This window comes from Larus michahellis, chromosome 11 (genome assembly GCF_964199755.1).
Source record: "Larus michahellis chromosome 11, bLarMic1.1, whole genome shotgun sequence".
Taxonomy (NCBI): domain Eukaryota; kingdom Metazoa; phylum Chordata; class Aves; order Charadriiformes; family Laridae; genus Larus; species Larus michahellis.
The window spans coordinates 18241069-18267548 of record NC_133906.1 but is presented as its reverse complement, the minus strand read 5'-3'; the positions used below and the strand labels follow the sequence as shown (position 1 = coordinate 18267548).

The 26480-nt window shown below is 58.3% G+C and overlaps 1 protein-coding gene across 4 annotated transcripts in view; it reads left to right on the top strand.

The window, feature by feature from the left end:
- Positions 1-24849, top strand: part of CAMK2A (calcium/calmodulin dependent protein kinase II alpha) — a 34351-nt gene extending 9502 nt beyond the window's left edge. The window contains exons 3-19 of one of the 4 annotated variants that reach the window (XM_074604393.1): positions 903-962; positions 5072-5126; positions 5479-5544; positions 7133-7205; positions 7588-7690; positions 8248-8331; positions 8926-9020; positions 9443-9565; positions 10339-10422; positions 12529-12571; positions 14339-14379; positions 18597-18629; positions 19727-19775; positions 21084-21159; positions 21981-22075; positions 22453-22681; positions 22904-24849. In XM_074604393.1, coding sequence (XP_074460494.1) covers positions 903-962; positions 5072-5126; positions 5479-5544; positions 7133-7205; positions 7588-7690; positions 8248-8331; positions 8926-9020; positions 9443-9565; positions 10339-10422; positions 12529-12571; positions 14339-14379; positions 18597-18629; positions 19727-19775; positions 21084-21159; positions 21981-22075; positions 22453-22681; positions 22904-22907 — 1313 coding nt within the window. In that variant the 3' untranslated portion in view covers positions 22908-24849. Of the gene's footprint in view, positions 1-902; positions 963-5071; positions 5127-5478; positions 5545-7132; positions 7206-7587; positions 7691-8247; positions 8332-8925; positions 9021-9442; positions 9566-10338; positions 10423-12528; positions 12572-14338; positions 14380-18596; positions 18630-19726; positions 19776-21083; positions 21160-21980; positions 22076-22452; positions 22691-22903 lie in introns of all 4 variants that reach the window. The other 3 variants (XM_074604392.1, XM_074604395.1, XM_074604394.1) reach the window with 3 other exon arrangements.
- Positions 24850-26480: the final 1631 nt, after the last annotated feature.

The window sequence follows — 26480 nt, the reverse complement described above, 5'->3', positions numbered from 1 at the left end:
CAAGGTAACGGTGACAGCGCTGAGAGACGAGCAACCCTAATTATATCCTCGCTTCCCCCGGCTGCTGGGCTCCTGCTAGCACGAAATGCCTCCAGACAAGGCACCTCCGTGCAGGGTGGCTGGGTCAGGCATAAGGAGGCAGAAAAGTGCAGAGGCAGGAGAAAAGAAACAAAATTATTTGCAAATTCAGTCTGGGCCGCCCCAGGGTGGAGGCTTTTTTGGCTCAGCTCCACTTGCTTCGCCCAGAGCTGCGCTGTCTCACATCCCCCAGCCTGGCGAAAGCCGGGCTGTTTGAAGACAGGCACCAGAGCGAAGCAAATTTTCAGAGCTGGGGTCTCGCGATGCAGGAGAGCAAAGGCCCGATGTGAAACGGCTGGGGATGGAGAGGGGGAGCGGAGTGGATAGCCCCGTTTCAGCTTGACATCTCTCACTGCTCGGCTCTGGTCTTCGGTTGTTCAAATCGTACCATGCGAGGCCAGAAATGTCCTTGCTGATTGCCTCAGCTTGGCTGAATAAGAGAAAATGGAACAGGCGCTGCTGGCAGTGATAACCCAGGCAGCTCCGGGGTATTCGGGAGGCGACTGGAGGTTGTTCAGCAAAGAGAAGGGAGAGGGGAGGGCGAGGGATCATCCAAAGCCCAGGACTTCCCATGGCATCGGTGCCTGGGGGCTTGGCTGAGGACTGCATCCATGCTGGGATACTGTCCATCAAGCCCTGATGCTGAACATGACCCCAAACCCGTTATTCTTTAGGAAAAAAACCAAAAGGATGGGTTTACTCGTAGCAAGCTGCTCTGTCCCTGCCGGGTTACCCGTGCTGGCACCTCCGAGAGAGCACAGCAGGAGCTGAGCGCAGTTTATTCCCTTCCCCAGACCCTAATTTCGGGCCGTTGCCTCTTTCAGATCACCAGAAGCTGGAACGAGAAGCCCGGATCTGCCGCCTCCTGAAGCACCCCAACATTGGTGAGTGCCTGCTGCTCCCCGCTGGGTAAACCGTGCTCCGCGCTCCGCGCCCTGCTCCATGCCCGCCTGCCCTCCCGTGCCCAGCTCCATGCCCGCCCGCCCTCCCGTGCCCCCTCCCCATCCATAATTCAGCCCTGCCCACGGCAGCACGGGCTGTTTGTCCTTCCCTCACGCTCCGTCCACCATCCCGGAGATGGAGAAGGGGCTCGGTGGCAGCCTGCCCTGTTGGTCCGCGGAGCCGTCCCTCCTCTTCCTCACGGCGAGGCAGCATCTTCAAACAAGGTCACGGGAAGAAGGGCCTCCACCGAGCGCAGGGGGATTGAAGTAGGTCCTACCTAACCCACTTGGCCGTAGCTCCCTCAGGGAGAAGCGGGGCCCCAGAAGGCTGCAAGGGACTATTTTTACTCCTCTCGCTCCCCCCTCGGGTGCTGTATTCCTCTGCATGCTCCAAAAAGCGGCTGCAGCTCCGAGCAGCAGCAGCAGCAGCAGCGCGGGGCGTGTAGGAGGAGCGATGGCGGGGGGAAGCGAAGACTTTCCCACCGACCGTCCATCTGAGAGTAGCCTCCTTCGGAAAAGCTGTTTCAGGAAAACTCCTGAGCCCCTGCAAAAGACAAAAATAGGCCAGAAGGAGAGAGAGAGAGAGAGAGAGGGGAGGGGAAAAAACTGCAGTAAAAAAAAAATCCCAAACCCCAGCCTTGAGAGTGATGTTGATGCAGGATGTCGGTCCCCGGGGATGGTCCGGCAGCGGGAGCACGGTGCCCCGGGCCGTGGCTCTAGGAATGAACCCCCTCTCCCTTCTGCTGCACCCTGGGATCTGCTGATCCCAGCGGGATCCTGCAGCTTTTGGGAAAGCATTTGGGGATAGGACAGGAGCTCCGCAGCCCTCGCATCCCGCAGATGGGAGCTGGGAAGTTTCCCCTTTGGCTGAGCTCCTGCCTGGCCCCCTCGCTGCTCCCGGTGGCCTGGATCCCGTCCCTCCCCAGGAACCGCTGCAGCACATCCAAGGAGCCAGACCCGGGGCCACTGGGACCAGCCACGTGGCTCCTGCCCCATAAATATTTCAGTTCGGAAAAAGCCTGTCAGCTTCCATCTGTCTCAGGCACACGGTGGCGTGGCAGGTCTCCCCTGCATTGCTGGGGTGCCGGACCTCGCGGGATCCGTCCATCCGCCATCCTTCCCCCTGCCTCTGCTCCGGCAGGACCGATGCCCAGCCCAGGAGCTGCCCTGCTGGGGTCCCAGAGGGGGGTCCCGTCGCCCCCCGGTCAGAGCAGCAACTGGGGCCTTTCCTCTGCACCAATGTGCACGCGAGGATTGCCGAGACCTGAAGGAAACGTGCTGTAAAGTGTGTGACCAGCAAGAAATACTAAAAACGGAGGAACCCACCCCACGAGGACTTGCAGGGTGGGAGCTGGGCCATGCAGCCGGGGCTCCCTGGGCTCCCAGCTTGGGCACAGCTCTTCCCTACCGCTGTCTTCCTCACTCGCCTCTCCATCACCCACCCGTGGGGCTGGCGGGGTGTCCGGGGACAAAACCACCTTGTCCTGCAGTTCAGTCCCCCTCTGCCTTTTCCCCCTTCCCTGCACCACACTTTGCTGTTTGGCCACGACCTGCAGAGATGGCGGGTTTCGAGCAACCCTGTTGCACAGGGCTGGAAGGGGTTAACGGCATGAGATGCTAACGAGCCCAATCTGCTGCTATTTATACCCAGGCGCCTCTTCTCCAACCACCGCCCCCCCTCTCCCACCCCACACCCTCACCCCCCCCCCCCCCACTACTCCTGCTGCCTGGAAACTTGGGCTCACAGCTTCCCTTGCATGCAGCACAAGCCAACTAATTACCCACCCAGGAGCCGGAACGAGCTGTGCGGTGCAGACCGGCCCTAACGAGGGGAAGAGGAGCCACCACGGCTGCTGGGGGCATGGGGAAGGCGAGGCAGAAAACCCCTCTCCACCCCTCCTCGGGAGAAGCATCCCAGCTGCTGAGGGGCTTTGCTGGCTCCTCGCTCGGTCCCTGCAGCGAGGTGGAGTCCCTCCGTCTCCCGTGGGAATACCGTGCTGTGGCCGGGATCCTGGAGGATCCGACCTGGGCTTTGTGCTGTGCCTGCAGGAGAGCTTTGCCTAGGAAGCCATGCCACGGGCGGCCAAGGGCAGGTCCGCGTCCCCAGGACCCCACAGCACATCCATGGCACCGGGCGATGTACTGGCGGGAGCTGCCGTTTCCCAAAGCTGCGTGTCCTTGCGGGGAAGTCTTGCTTTATCGGGGAACTTTGGCTACACCTAACCCTGGAGTTTTCATTCCGGGTACCCATCGTTTTCTGATCCTCAGCTCCAAAGCAGTGTCCTGCTCCTGCCCTGGCTCTCGGCACTGAGCTGGGGCAGTTTGGCCAGTGCAGCTCTTTCTGACTATGATCCGTAACAGATACTTGTAGGATCAGGCTATATTTAGAGTGGCTGCTCCTTCTTATACCTTCCCGGCTCCTGGCAGCCCCAGGCATTGGGACTTCCCCAAGCAGGGGACGTGTCCAGACCATCTGCTTATAGTTATGCTGGCCCTATCCGTGCCGAACTCACCTAATTCCCCTTTGAACGCTTCGGTTTCTGCGGGATCCCAGGCAAAATACCCCCAGTCCCTCTCAGGTGAGATGAAACAGGAGGAAACATGTTTCTTCCAGCAGAGGAAGGCAGAAAAACTGGGATTACGTGGCAGAGAAAAACAGGGAGCGGATTCAGATGTCGGAGCGCAGGGAATATCTGCAGGGGGATAACCAGGGAATAAGATGAGCAAATTGTGTCAATAGCCAAGACCATGAGAGGCACCAAGAGGAACGGTGCTCAGCAGCCCTTCTCTGCCCCTTGCCCGGGCCAGGGTAAAGCTTTTAGCGGCTACTGGATCTGCCCCCTGAGCTTGGAACGAGGGGTAGGACCAGCAAAGCGGCGTTTGCTGGCCTGGGAGATAAGGGCGATGCAGCGCGGCGTCTGCGCTCGGTGTTTAGGCTTGTCATCTCCCCCGGCTCAGACTCCAGTCTGGAGGATGTTTCCATACGGGGCTGAGCCGATTTTGCTGCGATGAAATGGGCTGGGAGCAAAAATTCCCACAAAATCGTTCACCCAAACGTTTCCTTTTCCTCCCTGGTTTCTAAAGACCTCGAAGATGTTGAAAGTCGTATCGGGCTGAAACCAGGTGAGCAGAGAGGAAAGGGTGAAATATTTACAGCCTCAAGGAAATAAAAAAATAAAAATGAATGTGAGGTGGGGGGCAGAGGACGCTGGGCCAGTCTCTGTGAATACATCCTACCGGTTCCTGTGGCTTTCCCCTCGCTGGGTGTCTGCCCGCGGAGCTGTGAGCAGGGAGCTAAGGGTGAATAACCAGCACCCAGCTGCAGGGCGGCAGGTTTAAACTGGGCAGGACGTGCCTGAGGGTGCCCCTCGGCGTGACGCCAACCCCACGGGAGGACACGGGGAGAGCGCTTCCTCCGAAGGAACCTCATCCCGCCGTGATTCCTGGACATCCCCGACTTGAGACCTCCCAAGGAGAAAAGGAAGGTCATGAGCGGAAAATAAAAGCAGCCCCGTCGGTGCCAGGGCTGGCGGCCCAGCGCCCTGGCTGAGCTCTCCCTGTGCCCGGGCACCTCTCCTGGTGGGGCAGAGGGTTGGGCTGGGGGCACCGGTGCCCGCCGCTTGCCCAGCTCCCAAGATAGCCCAGCAGCTGCCCGGGACCTCGGCCAAGCACCAGCCCCGGGCAGTCCCTTGTTTGGATGTGACCTTTGAGCCTTGCACTGCTGCCTGAGGCTGGGGCCAGGGCTGGGGTCCGACGCTCAGCGGGGACCCCCCCCTATCCAGGCAGCAGCGATAGCGAGAGGAGGAGGGAGGAGGAATAGCCTTGCTCTGCCCTTTCCCAGCTCCTGCTTGTGCCCAAAGGGGAGCAAAGGCGGTCCTGGGGAGCAGGGTGGGAGCCAGGCGTACCCCGTAACCCTTCTGTCTACCCCATAACCCTTCTCTGAACTCCGTAACCCTTCCCTCTACCCCATAACCCTTCTCTGAACTCTGTAACCCTTCCCTCTACGCCGTAACCCTTCCCTCTACCCCATAACCCTCCTATCTCTGCCGCAGTGAGGCTCCACGACAGCATCTCCGAAGAGGGCCACCACTACCTGATATTTGACCTGTGAGTAACGTTTAAACGCATCTCTCAATCCACCGCCAGCAGCACGCTTCCACCCTGGGGCGATGCGCCCTGTAGCATCCCGCTTGAGTTCCACCCCCCACCCCCACACCCTACCCCCCCCCCCATCTTCCACCTCACCCAAGCCTTTCTTGGACATGGTTGGAACCAAGATGTGTCCCTCAAGCCGAGCAGAGGGCAGGACCCTGCCCTGCACCCCCAATGCTCCCCCCCACGCGCGGGGTGGTGGCATTTCGGGGGGGTTTGCCAGGGCCGAGCATGCCGTCAATCGCTCCAGCTCCCTTGCGTGCCGCGCCGCCATGGCCGAGCGTGACTCCCCCCCGTTTTCTCGCAGGGTCACTGGCGGGGAGCTCTTTGAGGACATTGTGGCCAGGGAGTACTACAGCGAAGCGGATGCCAGGTGAGCAGGGACACACGCCGGGCCGTGGGGGGGACAGCAGTTGTTCCCTTCTCCTGCGAGCTGCTCCCTCCCAGGGTCCTACGAGTCTGGCTTTCTGCAGCATAAGCTCCTTCCATGCTGGGAGGTGTTTTACAGCCGCTCCGCAGCGCGTACTCATAAACCAGATGTGTAGTGCAAAAAAAACCAACCCCAAACCAAACCCCAAACCAAGCTCTTTTTAACTCACTCGGCTCCTGTGCTGAGAAGTGCGTGTGTTATTGCAGGGCTGGTCCCCCACCTCGAACCAGGCAGCTGCCAGCCATCGTTTGCCGCATCCTCTTTTCCCCGGGTGATGGCATAGCCCGTGTCTGACCTCCCTGTAAAGGGGCAAGGCAGGGGGGCTCCCCTGGGCTGGGGACATTGGGGGTCCCCTGGGCTGGGGGACATCGGAGTTCCCCTGGGCTGGGGGACAGTGGGTCTCCCCAGGCTGGCATGGAGGAAGCCCAGCACCAGGCCGGTGTCCCAGCCAGGAGCGTGACAGCACCGACACCCCGCAGTCCTCACCCTTTCCCCTTGCAGCTGCCTTACAGTCATTTGCGAGCGTTTCTCTGGCATTTCCCACTTGAAAGCACTAAGGAGGAGCAGTCAAGACAGGCAGGGTGGGAGGATGTGCTGGAGCTCCGCTCCCTCCCACGCTCCTGCTGGCACTTTCCAGGTACCCTGCTGCAGAGGCAGGGGGCTGGGTACCATTTCAGCCACCCCTTTGGTCTTTGCACCTCGGCCAGGGGACACCATTAGCCTCATCTTATTGAGGGGACATGATTTGGCCCTCTCCAGATATCACAGTGCCTCTTGGCTTTGGCCCCAGGATAAGCATAGCCCATACAAATGTCCAAGGGGGTGGTAAGCTCTCCGCTACCTCTGTCTGCATGAAAATATCCCGTATTTCTAGGCAGAAAGCAATCTCATTTAATGGTCTGCCTGTACTGAAGCCACTTACAACCCATCCACTTATTAGTGTCATGCAAATAAAATAAAATACATGTAAATAAAGACCTTCTGCCTTGCACACAGTTGTTTTGGAGCAGAAGTGATCATCGCCTCAGTCTTTTTCCCTTCCTTTCTCACGCATGCGGCAGAGCTGGGATTTAATGAACTAGATATAAAGCAAACAGACGCAGCGAGAGCCACCCGCGTTGGAGGCAGTCAGGGAAATGGGGGCCGAAGCGAAGGGCAGCTCTGCGTCTGAGGAGCGTATCTGCCCCGCCTGGGTTTGGAGACCAAGTCTGGGCTGGCATCGCAACTCCACACGCTGGTCCCCAGCTCCCCCGGTGTTGCTGAGAAGCCCCATGGGCTCTGCCATAGACCCGGTGCTCCCGTTCATCACAGCTGGGGGTCCAGCAGCTCTGGTGGGCTCTTACTGGGTTACGGCTGCTCTCCACGGGTGTGTGGCTTTCGGTGGAGGGGGACACTGAGCTGTGCTGCAGGGCTGCTGGTGGGAAGCACGATGGGGAGAGGGGCAGGAGGGGTGAAACGCAGCCAAGTCGAAGTGTCTAAGCAAACTCTGCCCCACTGAATGCTTCTGTGAGCTTTCTCCTCTCTCCCACAGCCACTGCATCCAGCAGATCCTAGAGGCCGTCCTGCACTGCCACCAGATGGGGGTGGTCCACCGGGATCTGAAGGTAGGAGCTGCAAGGAAAGGGGCTGTGGGAGGACGTGGGGACCCCATCTGCGATGCAAAACCCCGTGGAGAAATGCCCAGGGTCCTCCAGGGCAGCTGAAACACAGCAGGGAGAACCAATACGTAGGGTTTCTAGAAAGCCACAGAGCAAAGACCAGCTCTGGGGTGAAACAGCAGGAAGGAGGGGGGTTAGGGAGGTCCTGGTAGTCCATGGTCCTCTAAAGATCAATGGATATCCCAACATATGGCAGGACAAACTGGTCAGGGAGAACATCGAGAGCCCTGACCTGTCTCTGTGCTGTGCTGGGAAGCCCCCCCACGACAGCAGAGCCTCCGGTGGGGGGGGTCGGTTCACACCTCTCCAACCCCTGTCTCCTCTGCAGCCTGAGAACCTGCTGCTGGCATCCAAGCTGAAGGGTGCCGCCGTCAAGCTGGCTGACTTCGGCCTTGCCATCGAGGTGGAGGGGGACCAGCAAGCGTGGTTTGGTGAGTAGGACTGGCCCCAGGTGGGGCATCCTCCAGCCCTTGTTGGTGTGTTTGGTTAGGGGGGGCTCCAGGAGGGACAGACGTCCCCAGGACCTGAACCCCAGGCTGTGGGAGTGCCCCGGCAGCATGCTGGGAGGCATGGTGGATGAGGAGGAGTTCGATGGCTCCAGCTGTGCCCCTGGAAACAGCCCGGTATTGATCCAGGGCACAGGCAAACAGCTCTGCAGGGACTCGATGGGTCACCAAGATGTCCTGATGAGCTGGAAAAGCTGGTGGCAGGGGCAGACCTGGGGGAGGAAAGCCTCATCCAAGTGCTGGAGGTCCACACCAGAGCACCCCAGCCTTCTGCACCATCCTGGGGTTTGGCTGGTGTCGCTGGCTGTTGCTGTTCACTCTGCTCTCGGGAGACACGGAGGTTTCTGGAGGGAGGGTGCCTGTCCCAATGGCTCAGCGTGTGCCAGGGCGCTCGGCTCTCGCGGGGGCTGGCCGGGCACCAGGCAAGCTGCGCAGGGATGGGGGCTGCCTGCTGGCAGTGGGTGATGGGCTGTCTGTCCCAGGTTTTGCTGGCACCCCGGGATACCTCTCCCCCGAGGTGCTCCGGAAGGACCCCTACGGCAAAGCCGTGGACCTGTGGGCTTGCGGTAAGTCTGACTGGGGCTGAAATGCCGGGACTGGGCTGGGCTGGGATGCATGGGATGAGGCAGGCTGTTGAGCCAGCATGTCCCAAGTGGCAGTCGCTAGACACGTCTCGGGGTGGTCAGGGTGGAGGATTTACCCAAGAGGTGGCACATTACCTCTTCCCCAGTCCAGTGGCACCCTTCGCTGAAGGATCAGCCTCCTTGCTCTGCACCCAAAGCCCCCAGGCAGGGGAGACGCCGGCTCTTTTGCCCTGCAGTGCTATCGGAGTCAGGCAATGCCTCTTTGTAGCTGCAGCCGGAGGGGAACCTTCTTCCACCCGCAATGGGGAGGAGGCATCGCCCAGCCCTGATGGGGCACCTGGTTTGAGGCTGTGCACGGTGGCTGCCAGAGCCATGTATCTCCCCAGCCGCTGAACACGTCAGCACGGAGCTGGACCCACCAACGAGCCTTTTGCTTTTTAATCAGGGAGCAAATCCTCCCTTTTCCCCGATTTCTCAATTTCTCTGCTTGAGTTGGACCAGTCCCCAGACCCGGTCCATTCATACCTCCAGCAATGAACTCTCTCCCACTGATCCCACATCTCCTCTCCCGGACAGGCGTCATCCTCTACATCCTTCTGGTTGGGTACCCGCCCTTTTGGGATGAAGACCAGCACCGACTCTACCAGCAGATCAAGGCTGGGGCTTATGATGTGAGTGGGTTTGCCTTCCTCCCCCCCTTTCACTGTCTCCCCTCTCTCCTGCAGTCCCCGTGTTGCCGTCTGCTGCTCCATAAGACCAACCAGGACAAATTCAGACAGACAGGAGCAAGTTTCTTTCCTCTGGTCCAGTCACAGAGGGCTGGCCAAGCTGCCATGCCCAGGGGCACACACTGGCACATTTCAGGTCCACTTTGCAGGACAAATAGGTCTTGTCCTGGGCCCTTCCACCTTTCTCCCTCCACCCCTGTTCTCCAGTTTTCCATCTAGCAGCTCTTTCCAGTGGCTACTCTCTCTCCAACCTGTCCCACGGGCAGGAGCAAAGGGTTGCAGGAGAACCAACCCAAGTGCAAAAGGGCTTCTGCTCCTTCCATTGCTCCCTGCCACCTCTCACCCCGGTCCCTTTGCTTTGGCAGTTCCCCTCCCCTGAGTGGGACACGGTCACTCCTGAAGCGAAGGATCTCATCAACAAGATGTTGACCATAAACCCGTCCAAGCGCATCACGGCAGCGGAGGCTCTGAAGCACCCCTGGATATCGGTGAGCTTGGTGGCGCTCACCGGTTGGGGTCGAAGGTCTAGAGGTGTGGGGGTTCACAGAGGGGGAACATCTCACTGTGGAGCACGTGTTACCAAACATGCTGTGTGGCTCTTTCCTCCATCCTGGGAAGATGGTTTCCTGGCTTGGTTCCTCCCAGTGCTCCCGGAGCAGCCTTTTCCCTGAGGCTTTACAGCGGAGAAAAGCCTGGAGTGTGAATGCAAACAGCGTGTCCCAGGGGAGCTGGTGATGGGAGGGACATGCACGTTCCCAGCCCTGGTGGGGACAGGCTGGTCTCTTGGTGTCACGCTGCACTGGAGGAGCCTTTCCTCGGGGAGGGTGGGAGCAGGCTCGTGTTTATCCATCCATACCCCCCAGCAGCAATCAATCCCCCCGCTGCCCCTCGCTGCTCCGGCCGCTGCTTCTCACTCTGAATCAGCCCCTAAAGGAAGGAGGAGTCCACGGGCTTAACCCTGGGACCGCGCACCACGTGTAAACCCCGAGAGCGCTGCTAAACGCGGGCGGTCAGTCAAGGGGTTAACTCAGGGGGCAGCCAGCTCTCCCTGCGAACCCCCCCACCGCCGGAGCAGATCCTGCTGACTCCAGAGCTTCCATCTCCCGCCGCCTATTAAAGTTTTATCTGCTGCTGCTGCAGGCGCCTCTGGCCCATGCCTCAGCCGCAGGAGATCACACACGTGTGCCTGCGTGTGCGAGCGGGGCCGGGGGAGCCCCTTCCCCCTCGGCGCCATCTCTGAGCCGGGTCTCTCTCCCCCCAGCACCGTGCCACCGTGGCGTCATGCATGCACAGGCAGGAGACGGTGGATTGCCTGAAGAAGTTCAATGCCCGGAGGAAGCTGAAGGTAACTCTCCCAGTCTCCAAGCTGGCTGCAAAATGCATGGTCAGGTCATTGGTGGGTTTGTTCCCCAAGTGGGAAAGGACAGGGTGGTGTCTCCGGGTCAGCGGTATGGGGGTGATTTGGGGATCCCCGTTGTGAAGAAGGGAAAAAAGACCGCGTGGGGTGGTGGCTGCGTCTGGCTGGGGTGAAGGAAAGCCCTGAGTCACTGTCACGGTTTTGGCCGGACAATCAGAACGACAGATGCGCCCCCCTCCCCCCCCCCCAGAGGAGAGGAAGAGATAAAGAGATTTAAGAGTTTAGAAAAGGAACTAGACTACTTCAATGAAAATAATAATAAATAAGAAAATAGTAAATAATAATAGAATAATAAAAATTAAAGAAAAAAAAGTATACAATATATACAAAACCGTATCCAGCTCCCAGGATGACGATCGCGTCACCAGCAGACACAGGGAAAGCCCCAGACTGAAGTCAGTGACGGACAGGAGCTGAATTCCAGAACTAGAGTCAGGAACGCTCGGATTGGGATCAAAGACAGACAAACAGACAGGGTCCTCCTCAGACGTCGGCCATTGAAGAAAACACGAGCCAGAGCCGCCTTGCCCCTTTGATCCCTCAGCTTTTATACTGAGCGTGATGCAGATGGGCTGGAATACCCTGTTGGGCAGTTTGGGGTCCCGTCTGCTCCTCCCCGCAGGTGGGACCCCTCTACGCTTCTCCGCTTCCGACCCTCTAACGGGGCAAACAGCGCAGTTATCTGCCCTTGGTTGATACAGCAATAAGGATGAGCAAGAGCCTCTGTGCGCACCATTCCTTGGTATAATCAGGTCTCATCACTCTGAGAGTGAACAGTTTCTGAACAATATACTGTTAACTTCAGCCTTTAGTCAGTTAGAAGAGGCCCAGCTGAAAAGTAAAATTACAAATCAGAAAGTTGGTTCTGTTTTACCACAAACCAGGATGGTCACACAGCCGCCCTGGACGCTGGGATGAGGACTTTCCCACTGGAGTCAGTGACGGGAAAGCTCCTCTTTGGGGCAAGACATGGATCTGGGAGGCAGAGTGAGACTCCTTTGCCTGATGACCAAACCACTTTGCAGCCAAGGAACAAAGTCATCTGTAGATGGGCAAAAAGCTGTGTCTCACCCACACCAGCAGCCCCACAGGCTTTCCCTTCTCGGATGCCGTTGTGTGCTGCAGCCTGGACCCCCTCTGAAATCGCCGTCCCCCCAGGCTTCACCGTCAAGCTGGAGCACCTCCCTGCAGCACCCATCTCCCAAGTGCTGCTCAGCCCCAGCACAGCACAGGGAACGGGCTCTGGAAATGGCGATGCCTCCTCCAGAGCCGGAGACACACAATGGGACGGCACCGGTCTGTGCCACGGTTGGAGCCATCAGCGCTCCAGGCCTGAACGCGATGTGGCACGGAGCAGTACAGCTGCAGGCTACTAACAAGATTATCAAGAAAAGAAACTGGCTATAAACTATTATTACTTTTCAGCTAGACAAGTAATCAAATTAGTTCAGGCACACACGTCAAAATAGTAATCCATTACTGCAAGCAATTAGTCCAAAGTAATCTCATTATACGCTGAGCAACTAGTTAGTAGAGTCAGCTGGAAAAGGGGAAGCATTTTTATGAACGTTGTTTTGCGGTGGTGATCTTTGCAGGGCTCCCATGAAAAATCCCCGCCCTGCTGCTTTTAGCTGGCACGGCTTTAATTGCAATTAAATCTGGTTCCGCTCCCGGTGGCTCCCTTTGCTGCCAGCTGCCGGCCCCGGTCAGCGGAGTCGTGCTACATCTAGGGCTGGGTAGAGCGAGACTGAAATGCGCCCTGGGGATATTTGATATCCCTTTAATCTCGGAGGGAAGGCAGTTTCGGAGAATGCAACCCAACGCCCTGGCTCTGGGGATGCGGGGTCGGGTACCCAGGGCTGCTTTTGATGGCAGGAGGAGAATATCAGCCCGTGGGCCAGTTTCCTTCCAGAGAGGTGGCCGGGGGACAGGTGACGAGCAGGGCTTTCCTCCCCCAGGGCTGGGGGGGAGCGGTGGGGGCACGGGGGGCCAGGGCCCAGCACGCCCTTTCCTTCTGCCTTCTGTGTCTTTCAGGGAGCCATCCTCACCACCATGCTGGCCACCAGGAACTTCTCCGGTAGGTGCCGTCTCTGGGGCTCATCTCCTTGTCTTACACAGTGCCCAAAGGGGCAAACCTGTAGGGTCCCTGGAGAGCTGGCTTTGTCCCGGTTGTCACGGGGGGGGTGAGGTTGCAGCCTGGTGCCTCTGGGGATGTGTGGCATTGGGTGGTTGTCCGGATCAGGTCATCTGGCACCTCCCAGCTGTCTGCTGGCTTGGGATGCAGGAGAAAAGGTGTCTGGCTGAGGCACGGTGGTCCCCAGAGGTTTAGGTTTTTTAGGGTTTGTATGCGCCCACCCGTTTGGCTTGTGCCAGGGTGGGGATGCGAGTGCTGGGGGCAGCCAGGGCTCAAGGTGGCTGGTTTTGTGTCCTCCTGGAGGTGTTTGTGGCTCAGGGAGAGCATCCTCTGCACCAGGAAAGTGTAAGAATGGTCCCCGGGTGCCACTGCAGCCAGATGGCAGCGGGTCCCTCGGGTCCCTTCCCTGGCAGGAGGATGCTGATCCCACAGGAGCCCCCGCTCTCCTCCTGCCTCCCTACATCCCGAGGGCTGCATGGAGACTCAGGAGCAGGGATAGAATGCTGCAGCCCAGCCTGTGCACCAGGAGAGGTCTCGGTGCAGCCACAAAGCCTTGCTGAGAGCTGTCCCCTCTGGGGACACCCTGCTGTCACGGAGTAGGCCATGAGGCTGGGATTTCAGAGGCAGGGATCAGCAGATCCCGGCAATTCCCAGGCGTGGAACCAAAAAGGAACCAGGTGACTGCAGAGCTCATCCACTCGCTGTCACCTCCAGCCTTCCCCAGCCCTGGGGATGGTCCCGGCAGAGGTGGGACAAGCCAGCCAAGCCCAGCGTGCCAGCTGAGCGGGCTGGTGGCAGCTGTTTGGTGTTGGATGGGTGTTTCGGGGTGCTTCGCTGAGGCGGCCCAGGCATCGGGTGTAGCAGGGGGGAGCTGGGGGCTGCTGGCCCAGCCAGGTGCCGGGGGGGGAGAGGGCCACGGCTGGGGGTTGGTATCTGCATTTGTCGTGGGGGGGATCGTGCTGACACATTTAGCACTTGTGGGCAGCGTGCGGTGGGGCTGGAGGAGTCCAACAGCTGGGGGGATCCGGTGTCAGAGCCGCGGCGGACACGCAGCATCAAAGGGCAGGAAATTCAAAAGCATCTCTCTTAGCGCTACCCGTCCCACGCACAGCCCCGGGGGCTCGCCCGTCCCCCCGGGAGCACGGGGATGGCATCCCGTGTGGGGCTGAGCCCAGTCGATCCCTGACTGAGGGGGGGAACGGGGAGGCTTGTGTAGCCCGGGGGGGCTGTGGCCGTGCCGGCAGCGGTAGGTGGGCAGCGGGGAAGGCGTCTGCTTTCCATCATTGTCAAAATGTGGGCTGCAGCTGTCGGGCCGGCGGGCCGGCAGCACATGATCCCAGCAGCATGGGGCTAAAATTAGAGGGCGGCAGGCGGGGGCAGCCCATTCCACCGCGCTGAGCCGCGCTCGGTCGCCAGCACCCCCCAGCCGGAGCCCGCCTGCCGCCGGACGGTCCCTCCGAACCGCCCCGAGGACTCGGCGTGACGTTAGGAGAAGGGTCATGCCCCTGGCCGAGAGTCACCGGGGCAGGACGGGACGGTGCCGGCGAGGTGGCCCCTGAACACCCGGGGTTTGCCGGAGAAAGGACGAAACCCCCCAGCCGGTCCCGTGGGGTCCTGCCGCTCTGCCGCCCGGCACCATGCTGCTGATCCTCGGCCTCCTGGTCTTGGTGCCCTGCCTGGCTCTCCTAACCTCCTTCCTCCTCTCCCCAGGAGGCAAAAGCGGTGGCAACAAGAAGAATGACGGCGTGAAGGTAAGCCCCCTCCCCGCCGCCCTCTCCCGCCTGCCCCTCCGCTGCCGGGGCGGTGGTGGGGGTCTCCGTCCCTGCCGGCGGTCCCCGTGACACCCTGTGCTTTAAAGGGCAGCTGTTGGCCCAACTGTCCCGGTGTGTCCCCATGCCACCGGCTCAGCTTCTGCCAGGACAGGCGGCGCAGAGACGGCGAGCGAGGGGAGCGGGATGGTGCTGGAGGGGTGTCCGGGGGGAATTCCCTGCCTGCAAAATGCGCTCGCCCCTCGCTGCACCCAGGGAGGGGGAGTGGCTGGACCAGGAGAGGGGACAGGGGACACGGGGTGGCAGCTTTGCAGCCCGGAGCCATGGCTTCAGCCTGGCAGCAGACGTTTGGCGAGATGGGGGGGCTGCATCTCCTGCTTGCCCCAGCATGCGTCCCGCTGCAGCTGGTGGGGCTGGGCTCGCCCCCCAGCTCCTGTCCCATCCTGTCCCCGAGGGCTGGTGTGCTGCAGGGTGGCACATGGGTGCCTTTAACCCTCTTGGCAGCACTGATGGCCCCTCGTGCCCAGCGCAGGCAGAGCAAATGCGTGTGGTGGTGCTTGACGGAGCAAATGGCTTGGTGATGCTCTAAAAACGAGCCAGAGTCTGGTGGAGCTCGTTTCTCAGGCTGCAGAGACCTCAGGTTTGCCTGCCCCTCCGAGGTGGGGCCACAGCTCTTCTCCAGGACAAGGTGGCTCCTGGAGGCAGCAAAATCCTGCTGCTGAGCAGCTTCTTCTGACAGTACGGAGATGTGGTGGTCAGCGAGCTCTGTCGAACTCCTCCTGCAGGAAGGAAGGGCCCGTGTGAGGGTCCTTCTCTCCTTACCTCTTCCCTTCATGAATACAAGCGATCACTCAGCAGGGGAGAGCTGGCGTGATCGCCTCCCCCATCGCAGGGCAGGGGTGCATGGTGTCAGGCAGAGCTTTGGGATCCCAGCTGCAGCATGTCTGCTCTCCTTCCTCCAGCCCTTTCGTAGGACCTAGCTGTTGGGCTGTGAGGGGCACAGGGTTTTAGAAGAGCAGAGTCCTCAGCTGGCTTCTTCTCTCCTCAGGCCAAGTGGTCAGTGGAGCCAGAGGTCTAGGGATGGCTTGTCTTTCCCCCACTCCTTCCAGACACAGCGACTGGGACAGGACAAGCCTGCAAGGCTTGAGACCATGCACAACCTTCCAAAGCTGGGGCTCAGCTCCACAGCAGACCATTCCGGCCATACAGCATAATTCTGCAACATGAAGCTGATGGCCTGCATTGCTATGAGAGGACATTGCTTTGGGCCATGGTGTCAGGATATCACGTGGCTTCCAGGACAGGATTGCTAGTTTTGGACAACAGTGCTGGCACAGAGGGGACAGGTCCCATGGGAGTCACAGAAACCCATCTGACAGCCACTGCTGGCCTGTCCTCTGCTGCTCTGAGGTCCTGGCTGCTTCTGGGACTGACCTGAGAAGTGATACCACAGGTAGAGCTCACTTGGTACAAGTTGCTGGAGCACGGGTGAGAGCAATCAAGAGATGCATTTTTAAGCTGTAAAAGGAGAGAATGGTGGATGGAGAGGCTTCATCAGGCACGGTCCTGAATGTAATTTTCCAGCAGAAAGGGACAACCTTGAATTTCACCTCTAGCATCACCGGGATGGCGTGGTGGTAGAAGACCATTTGCCAGCCCTACTTGCTAATGATGCTCCCTCTTGGACTTCAAAGCAGCTTTGAGAGCAGGTATTATCCTGGGAAGAGGGGCGCTTGCTGCTGTAGCAAAATAGCTAGTTTGGGTAAGCAGCCTTCTGGCCCATCACTGAAAGTCAGCAAGAGAGGCTGGTTTGTGTCCTCAGCCCCTTGCTGGTGAGCGGGGAGCAGCAAGTGAGGCTTCATCCTGAGTGCAGTCTACCAGCCAACACTCAGCTCAAGAGGGCGTCCAAGCACTGGAGAATGAGGTTGGCTTTTTATTGCCCCCTTTCCAACAAGTGGAGGTGAGACAGCCTGGCTAGATAGCCGGGAAGGTAGAGGAGAAGACAAAGCAGAGGCAAGCTCATGTCCAACAGGTTGCTTGTGTTGGCCACCTTCAGCACTACCATTCCCACCTCTCATTCCCATGCTCAGCCTGGGGGGACTCGCAGCGTAACCCACTCCTGGGCGCACAGGGAGGCTGGATGCTCCGGGTGAAGATTTAGTGGCCCACTGTGGGCAGCTGGCAGATGTTGGGGCATTGCTGGGCGGTATTCATTTCTTTCCATCTTTCTGGAGAAGCGAGGCAGGAACCTGGAAACCTGCTTTGGGAAGGTGGGCAGGGAACGGTCCTGCCTGCTCGGAGCAGGGCTGTAAGTCAGGCCACACGATGCGGTTCATTGTCAAAAGAGTTGGGTCCCCATTTGGAGAAATCTGGTGGACTGACCGTCCCCGTGAGAGCAGGCAGGTCACTGGCAGCCACCCCTGCCGTTCCTGCCCAAAGCTATGCAGGTGGGCAGCAGGTAGCCAGTGCTGCCCCCCAGCCTGCCCGCTCAGCCCTCCATCACCGGGATGGTGCTAGCCCAGGCTCAGAGGGCTCAAAACTCACCCTCCCGAGGAGGTTGTTCCCCAACTAAAAGCATTCACGGGACCAGAAATCCTCCTGGAGCCCCGCTCTGGGCTCTGCGGGAGGTCTTCTGGTCCCAGCAGCTAGGATACCTTCACTGCCCTGTGTAGTGTCACATCTTGTCACATTGTAAACTAATGAAATCACTGCCCCATGTCGCATCCTGTCCCGTCCTAAATTAATGAGCTCACTGCCCCGTGTTGCATCCTGTTACTGTATGTCCAGACTCGACGCGGTCACTGCTTTGTGTTGCATTCTGTTGCGTCTGAAATTTCTGCAGTTTACTGCCCCGTCTCGTGTCCTTGGGTGGCAGAGGCTGTCAGCCCTTCCTGCAGACAGCCCAACTCCCAGCGGCTCTGTTTCCCACGAGATTCCTTCTGAAGTACCGCAGCTCACTCTGCCCTTTAGGGACATCTGTGGTTTGGGTGAGGGAGGGGCAAGGATTAACGTAGGACCTAGCGAGGGAGGGGAGAGCTGCCCCGGCGGAGGGGGAAACGCAGTGACGGTGCTGGTGGGAGCCACGTAGGATGCGAAAGGAGCAATGAGGGGGAATGGACAGCAGCAGTTTTTGCACTGCAGCCCACCCACGCGCCCTAATGGGTCGCTACAGGGACTTTGCCAAGAGATTTGCACGGTGTGTGCTGCTTTTCCCTCTGCAGGGCGGGCAGAGCTGGTGCCTCCTTAAATACGCTGGTAAAAGACTTGTTATCTGGCACGGCAGCTTCTGATTCCTGCGCACTGGTGTTTCCCAGCACCCACTGTGAGTCATACCCTGGGAGCTGGAGACGGAGAAAGGGCGTGAGGCCAGTGCTCACGTCCCTCTGTCTCCTGGCTGGATTAAAGATGGAGACGGGGAGCAGAGCATGGGAAGGAATGAGGGTCCAGAAGTAGTTTGGGATTGCCAGCAGAACCGTAACTATGGGGTCATCCAACCCAAAAGCCTTAAAGCCTAGTGCTCAAGGATGGAGACAAATACGTGCACGCGTAAGGTCGACTCTTTGGAGGAGACTTGTCCTGATTTAAAGCACTGGAGCTGCGCTTAGGACAGCTTCCCACATGGTGTGTCTGCCTTGCGGGGTCACGTAGCAATAGCCATGCCGGCTTTAGACCTGCCAGCTTAGCACTGGTCTGGGTCCAAAGCTAATTAAGCATCTCCACACTAGTCAGCAGCACGGGCAGATGCACCCAGAACAGCTCCAGAGCCTTTAGAAATCAGTGCAGCATTCACACCAGGCACAGGGCTGTAGGTGGTGGAGCTGCCTTAGCTTTCCAGCTTCCCACTCCTGTTCCTGTGAGCTTGCTGGCCTGGTCACAAAGCCACCAGAGTGCTCATCGACTCCTAGGGGACTCCCTTTAGGACTAGGCAGGTCCTTGGGATGAGCAACACCAGAGATTGTGGCAGGTCAGGAGAGAAAGGTGCTAGCAGGAAGGCGGGGAGGGAGCTGGCATGGCACCACCAGCACCACAGCCAGTGGCAGGTCCCTGGAGGAGGACCAGGTTGCCCCCCCACGCCTTTCGTTTGCCCCTCCATGAGGACCACAAAGGGTGGCTCAGGAGCTGCTGCCTCTCACGTGCCGCTCTCTGCCTTTCTCACTCTGTGTCTCTTCCTGTTCCATCTCTTCTCCTTGTTTTTCCAGAAAAGAAAGTCCAGTTCCAGCGTTCAGTTAATGGTGAGTGTCCTTCGTCTTCCTCAATGCCGATATTGCTGGGCCTCTCTACGTGTTCCAGCTTCCCCCGTTTTTGGAAGTTACCTCGGGGTAGGGAAGAAGGGACACTGGGGTTGGAGGGAACATCCTCAAAGCCGTATCACCCACAAACCCCATTAAAAGGGTTGGTGCAGGCACTTGCTGGCCACCAGCTGGTGGGAAGCCAGCCCTGGTTCTTGCTGATGGGTTCTCATGCCGTTTCTCCCAGTTCTCCTGACTCAGGTCTGCAGGCTGCATCGGTCCAAGGAGCCTTGGAGAAACACCTTCCATGCCTCTGCGGGGACTGTATGGTCATGGGACACCTTGCCAACCTACATCGGGGTATTATGGGTAATACATAAGCAAGGCTCTGCTGGCAAGAGCTAGCAGAGCCATTGCTCTAGCTCCGCTAGCAGAGTCGCCTTGATGGGGCTCCTGGAGAGAGATGGGGGGTCAGTACCCCCCTCCCCCCCCCAAATCTGTGTAGTGCTCAGCTGTTTCTTGAAAGAGCTGTGTCTCAGCCTTCGGTGGTCCATGTGGGTCTTGGAAGCACTCTGTTTTATTGTACATTTCTCTCCCTACTCTGCGGTCAGTGTGGTCTCTCTCACTCCTGCACAGTCCCCTCTTTCTCATCCCAGCTCCTCCTCGCTGTTAATTTGTACATCTCTCTCTTTATCGTACAGTCAACATGGTGTCTTCCACCCCCGCACAGCCCCTCTCCCTGCCCCTCCGGCAACGCTCCTAGGAACCCAACAGACCCCCCCACCCCCGGACCTGCCCCCATCTCTGTCCCCACAGGCGTCGGTAGGAAAGGCAGCGCCGTTCCTACGAGACCCTCCACAGCCCAGCTCTTGTGCCCTTGGCTACAAGGCGTGGAGGTCAGGGAGGGCTCTGCCAGCGCTGCCCTAGAGCTGTGGTTGAGGACGGGTTGGACCTGCTGGCGTTTTCCTTGGTTTCTGCCCGTTGGCACAGTCGAGCGCTGTGGGGTCGGACTCGGGGGGCTGTCGAACACACGAGCTCTGTCTGGCGCGGGGAGAAGACCCCTCTCACCTCCCCGTCTCTCCTTTCTGTTCTTTGCTCAGGAATCGTCGGAGAGCACCAACACCACCATCGAGGATGAAGACACCAAAGGTACTGGCGGGGGCACCTGGGGAGGTGGGCAGGCTGTTTCAGACATGTGCCCTGGGGTCATTATTCTGGCCACCCCTAATGAGATATTGGCTATGGTGAAAGCCACCACCATTGAGTTGCCTCAGGACCCTTCAGAAGTTGCTTTAACTCTTGGGTGGTTTCACTGATGGGTCTCTGCCACAAGCAGCTGGAGCACTGCTGACGAGGAGGAGGGGGGGTCCCACAAACAGGGATGTTCCCTGAAAACAGGCATGGAAATGGCAGAAATCTGCAGAGACAGCAGCCTGGCTACCAGTTCCACCAAAACAAACGGCCCTTTGGGAAAAGCCTCCAGGGGAAATCCCTGCCTCCCGCCCCCCTGCCTGCCGGAGCCAGCTTTCTAAGAATAACCCAGGGAATAATTTATCAGTGCTAATTTGTAAAGTCTCTCGACGAAGCGGTCTCAGCACAAAGCAAGATGGACTTTGGCTCGACGTGAGAGTTAATGGGATACGTGTCCTCCTGGGGAAGGGCTCCCCGAGAGTGGACGTGGAGGCAGGCGGTGCTCGGGAAGTGACAGGGATCCCTCTCCTCCTTTCTGAACGGCTCTCAGGAACGTGCTCCCTCTCCTTTCATTAGCCACATACAAAAAAAAAAAAAAAAAATTTAAGTCAAGCATGACACTGATTTGCATTTGAAGCAGAGCCTCATTAATAAGCCCAGGGTTACCTCTGAGACAGCTCCTCCTGCATCCCGGGGAGCCAAATCCGCACTCGCAACCCAGTCCCTTCCCAGATGAGCCAGCAGAGCCGCACGCTGCCGTGGCCTTCGCGAGGTCCCCCCCTATGTCTGCTGAGGTGGATGGCCACATCACCCACCTGTCCTTGCCCCCAGCTGGGACCCTCCCCTCCCATCTCAGAGGGAGGTGGGACCATCCTTGGTCCAGCTTGCCCTGGCTGGCCGATGATGTGAGTTCCCGGGGCAGAAGGTCCCAGCTTGGCAAGGCTCTGCAGCCAAGACCAATCTGTGCCAACATTTTGGGTGGAGGGCAGCTCACCACTTGGTGGTTAACCCTTTTGCTCTTTAGGAAAATACAAGGTTTTTCAGTTTTGCCCTGACTTTGGAGATCTTTCCTCTCTGGAGGTGAAGAGCCCTTCCCCACATCTCTCTCCCAAGTCGCTCTCCTGCTTTTTCCCTGGAGAGTTTCGAATGGCCCCCAATGTCCCTCCGTCTGCTTTTAACGAGAAAAAGATACCTCACTGATATTGCAACGCCAGCGCTTCTGGTTTGTTTTCTCCTTTTATTTTCTTTTTCTCTTTAAACCAACAGTACGGAAGCAAGAAATCATTAAAGTCACAGAGCAGCTGATCGAAGCAATAAGCAACGGCGACTTTGAGTCCTACACGTGAGTGTGCCCAGGGTGGGTTTGGGCTGGGGGTGGGGGCTCAGCCTCTCGATGACAGCCCAGGAGGTTTTACTGCTGCCCAGGGCAGGGCGACCAGGTTGACGTGGTGGTGGGGCATGGAGACCATCCCAGAGAAGCAGAGGACATCAGTTTTCCAAACCTGGTGCTTCTCTCACACTAAGCTGACCACATCTCTCGGGTCTCGTTATCATGGATGAGCCCATTGTCTGGTTTGCAGAAAGATGAATAACTGTAAACCTGATTTATGGTGGAAGAAGGAACATTGCATCCATGGTATCCATTATATCCAGATTGCCCCAGGCTGCTTGGAAGAGTAACTGCTTTCTGCTCGCTGAGCTGACGCTCCTCCGAGTACACTTCTTCTGTGTCCAAGGCCTATTTAATTAGCGATGTCTGAGCGAGTGCAGGGCTTCGTCCCTGCCTCAGAGAATCGCAGCAGGGATATTTTGATACAGAGCAGAGAAGATGATTTTTTTTTTCCCCTGCTGTTTTTCTGTCTTACAAAGAAGACGGCAGTGTTTGGGGAGGTTTAATTGGAGATGGTGACTGAGGGAGAATTCGCTCTGCCTCGTTGGGGTCCTGGCCGCGGTCAGTGGGCTGGAGGCGAGGTGGGGTGGGCTTCATGCAGAGTGCAGGGATGAAGTCAGACTGCGGCTTGAATTGCTCACTGGCGCAGAGGCTCCTTGGGCTCGGGCTGAGGGGGAATCACCCCGAGCATGAGCCGTGTGGGTTTTGCAGGCTCTCACGCCAGAAGCAGTGAGATAACCTCTCCCTTTTCTCTCCGCTTCCCGCCTCCCCAGGAAGATGTGCGACCCTGGGATGACTGCCTTCGAGCCCGAGGCTCTGGGCAACCTCGTGGAAGGCCTGGATTTCCACCGATTCTACTTTGAAAACCGTAAGCAGCCCCCTTGCCTCCCAAGGGGCCCTTCCCACCTCCCATGGGCCCGGCTGTGCCTTGACCTCCGTCAGCTTGCTGGAGAGAGGAGGGTAAGGGTGGCTTTGGGAGCATCTCTGGCTGATCTGGAAGGTCCCAGCAGGAGGTGAATCAAGCCCGCTAGGTCAGCTGGGGCCAGGCTGTAGGCAGAGGAGCTGTTTGGTTAGCTGCTTTCTAGGTGGACCCATCCCGAACCCACCCGTGCAGCATTTGCTCAGCCCCTCCAAGCAGAGAGCCTAACCCAAGCATCTCCCATTCCCACATTGCTGCTGCCCTGGGCAAGAGCCACCCAAATTCCTTCTGCTGCCTAAAGCCACTTGTCCTTGTCCCCTCTTCAGTGTGGTCCCGGAACAGCAAGCCCGTGCACACAACGATCCTCAACCCCCACATCCACCTGATGGGCGACGAGTCCGCCTGCATCGCCTACATCCGCATCACGCAGTACGTGGACGCGGGAGGGATCCCCCGCACCGCCCAGTCTGAGGAGACCCGCATCTGGCACCGCCGGGATGGCAAATGGCAAATTGTCCACTTCCACAGATCTGGGGCGCCCTCCGTCCTACCGCAGTAAGCCCTGTGAGGATCCAGGGATGGGGCAAGGGAGGGGCATGGAGGGGACGGTGCGGGCTCCTCGCGACCTTGAGGCTGCAAAGCGGGTGGGATCCTGCCCCGAGCATCCGCGGTGGGGAGGAGATGGCCGATTGCCATGAGATGGCATTGGGGAGAGGGATGCTCCGCTAATGGAATGGTCGAAGCAAAATCCCTCTCTGCCCGGTTTGTGTTTTGCAGCTGAAGCGCGGTCCTGCCCGTGTGGGGTTTGTCACTGACTGACTACCAAGAGGAGACCTCCTCCGACATCTTCACCTACGGGACTTTGGCTGTTGGCTCTGCTGCTTGGTTCCCGCTGGAATAACCCCCTGCTTCTCACCGCACACATGCAACGGTCCCACCGGCGCCGCGCAAGCATCCCATTGAACCCCCCCACCCCACCGGGGCCTGGCACTGGGCCCCCTTCCTCTGCATGAACCAGGAAAAGAGAAACCATGAACCTAAACCCGAGCACCTGGCCGGTGAGATGACACGTGCCGGGGTAACGGCCTCCCTCCTCGGCTGCATGGCGTTGGTGGGACCCCCCACTACCCGGCACGTCTCCTGAATTGGGCTCGGACTCGTCATCCGCCTCCATCCCCACCTCTGCTGGGAGTCCCCCTGAGGAAGAGGAGGGCAGGGGGGCAGTTTTGAGCTGCTCTGTGCCGCACCCTCTCTGCGCACTGGTGGATTTTGCTTCGCTGCTATTGAAGTCCCCATCAGCCACCGTGGCTCCCGCCTGCTCCCAACCCAAGCTCCTGCTTCCTGGAAGCCTCGGCCGGGGAACCGCGGTTTAAACCATTTGCAAAGTCCATATTCCATGCACCCCTGGGCAAGGAGGGCACTGTTCGGATGGGTGAGTAAAGGCTATCCATTTATTTTCCCTTCCCAGGAGCGTAGGCTTGGCTCCTTCCCAGGAGAGCGAGTAGGTTTTGCGCCCTGGCTCCGGGCGGCTGCCATGCCGAGAGGGATGCTCTCCCTCCTCCCTCCCTTCTCCCCTCGGAGCAGGGACCGGCGATGCCGGGAGAAGAGAGGAGGAGAAAGATGACTGCTTCCCAGCACCGTGTGGGCACAGCCGGGAGCTGGGGCTCTCTCAGCCGTGCCATGGCGGTAGCACCACTCTCGCGTCCTCCTTCCCATCCACCACCCAGCCTGGATCCTGCACCCCCAGCCTGGATCCTGCACCCCCAGCCCCCCAAGCACCCACCTCTGCCCCTCGCATGCTCCCCTGAGCTGGGACGGGGGCAGCCGAGCCGGCCGCCGATTTCGGGGCACAAACCTCCATCCATCGTCCACACGACTCCTTCCAGCGACGACGAGGAATGCAAGCTTTATAAAGTCACAAAACTCTGCGGAATCTGATCGTGCTTCGAAGAAAACAAACAAGCCTTTAGCTGTCTTCTACTTTGAGCGCATGCCTTTTTATAGGGAAGAGAAAACGACCTACCGTGTATTTCGTAACTTGATTTTGAGTATTTGCTGAAATGGATCTTTATGTAATAACTAGAAACATTCAACTGTTTAGGGCGGGGAGGGTGGGGGGATTTTTGGGGGTTGCTGTTTTTCATTGCGTTTACATTTGGAGAGGGGTTGCGCCGTCACGATGCTCCTACCGGGGGGTCCAGCGGCTGCCAGCCCCCACGTGGCTCATCCCATCCCGTCCCGCAGCTCCGGGCGGGTGAAGGCACTCACCTCCCCGGGGCACCCCCCTCTCCAGGGGCACCTTCCCGCACCCCACGGGTCTTCCTGCAGGGGCAAACCCAGGCGGTGGCTCTTGGGGAGCCACCGGGATGCGGCTTTCAGGACAGAAGACATGGCCGGGAAGGGGAATTTTGGTCTCACCTCTTTGCCGTCAGGTAGAGGTGCGAGGGTGGGTATTTTTCCGGCAATTCTTCCGTTTCTTGTTCTCTTTTTTTCCGGCTGGAACCTCTTTGCTCGTTGATGTGAGACTCCTGCAGCGCTGCTGCCCCGGGGGACTTTCAAGCTGCACTCTCTTCATCTGCATGGCGTTTAACTTTCTAGACGGTGCGTGTGTTGAAAAACAAAAAAACGAACAAAAACCCGCTTGTTTTGGACATAAAAAAAAAAAAAAAGGAAAACAAAAAAAGGAAAAAAAAAAAAAAGAGGAAATGTTTTCTCCATGTAAATTCTGAGCGTGTATTTTGCCTTTTCTGTGGTTTTGAACGCTTTGCTCTCTGTCGAGGCAGGGACGGCTGCTGCGCGGAATGCAGCCGCATCTTTGTAGACTGCGAAAATATTTTCCCACTGGACGGAGGGGTAGAAATCCAAACTGCTGGGGCATGAACAGGCCCTGAGAGGTGTTTTGGTCTGTCCCGCTGTGCCGGCAGTGCGATGGTTGCTTGCTGGCGATGTGTGTAGGAAATGCCTTTTTGGGGGGCAAATCAGACAGGTTCTCTGTGGGTGCCAATGCGCATCCCCGTGCCCTTGGTGGACCTGTGCTGTTTGACCGTGGAGCTGCGTTGGCTTGCAAGAGATGGCCCCAAAGCAGGGAAATCCATGGCAGGGAGAGGATTAGCTTTTAAAGTAGAGTTTGGGTGTTTTTACAGATCTGTTTTTCTTCCTGTAGTCACGTAGTGCTGAATTTTTTTTCATTTTTAAAGGAAGGACTCAGCTCTTTCACAGTTCTCTCTCTCCCTCTCCGGAGCTGGCTCTGAAGCCAGCCATGGTGAGTGTCTCATCCACCTCCCGGTGCCCAGGCTCTCTGGGTGTCAGGAATATTTCTGGGGATCGGTATGAGACGGATGAGGAAGGGGGAGGTCACGGCAGGGCCCTGCATGGGAGCTGTAGCGCAGATGTGATTTCAGCCTGGTTTTGGAGCTGCTGATAGCTGTGGACCTCGGATGGTCTGTGAGGGTGAAGCTGCTCCAGCAGCCGCTGCTGGAGAAAGGCCTGGGACAGGGGGTGCGGTGGGGTTTGCTGGGGATGACAGATGAGATGCTGGGGTAGGTACGATCTCTTTTCACTGAGAGCCCAGTTTGGGCAGTCGCTGCTAGGGAGGAACATCTTGGTTTCCAGGGAGGCTTCGAGCTGTCTTCTTGGAGGTGGTTTCTTCCTCTTTGAGGCTTCCCTACTGTCATCTCTCCAGAGACAGGTTCCTCTGGAGGCAGCTGGATGTCCTTGCAACACCTAAAATGCTCCTGATCCTTTCCAAGGGAAGCAGAGTCTGGGGTTTCAACTCCTTTCTAGTCTTCCAGTCGAGCTGAAGCCTGACCAAGGAAGACCCAACTTCCCAACCTGCCCACGTTGGCAGCATTAAGCACCTGCACTTTAGGGGTCTGTTCTGCCTGGTTTCTCTTCCTCACTTTGCCCTGCTTCTCCTGAGCAGGTTCCTGTATCCCCAGAGCATCTCTGAGCAAGCACAGATAAACCACCACCCTTTCTTTTAGTAGCCATGGTGAACAGCTTCTGTCTCTGTCTTCCTTCACATTTCCTGATTTCTCCTAAACTTGCAGGAAAATTAAAAAAGTAAAATAAATCACCAACTGCCACCATCCTTCTTTGACTCACAGAGCCAGGGACGCTGCCCTTACATCTGTACTTTTAAGCTGTTGGCACAGTCCCTCACACATACTAACTGGCATCGCCCCAACAATCCCACCATGGTTCTGGGGATGACAAGGTCCAGGGCATGTTCCCAATAAGCAATATGGACCAGGCCACCTAGTTGGGATGTTGGGACGGACCGCCTGTCCCCATCAGGCTGTGTCACGTTTTGTTTCCTGGTACAGACACAGCCCAACCCACCTTGTTGCCTGGC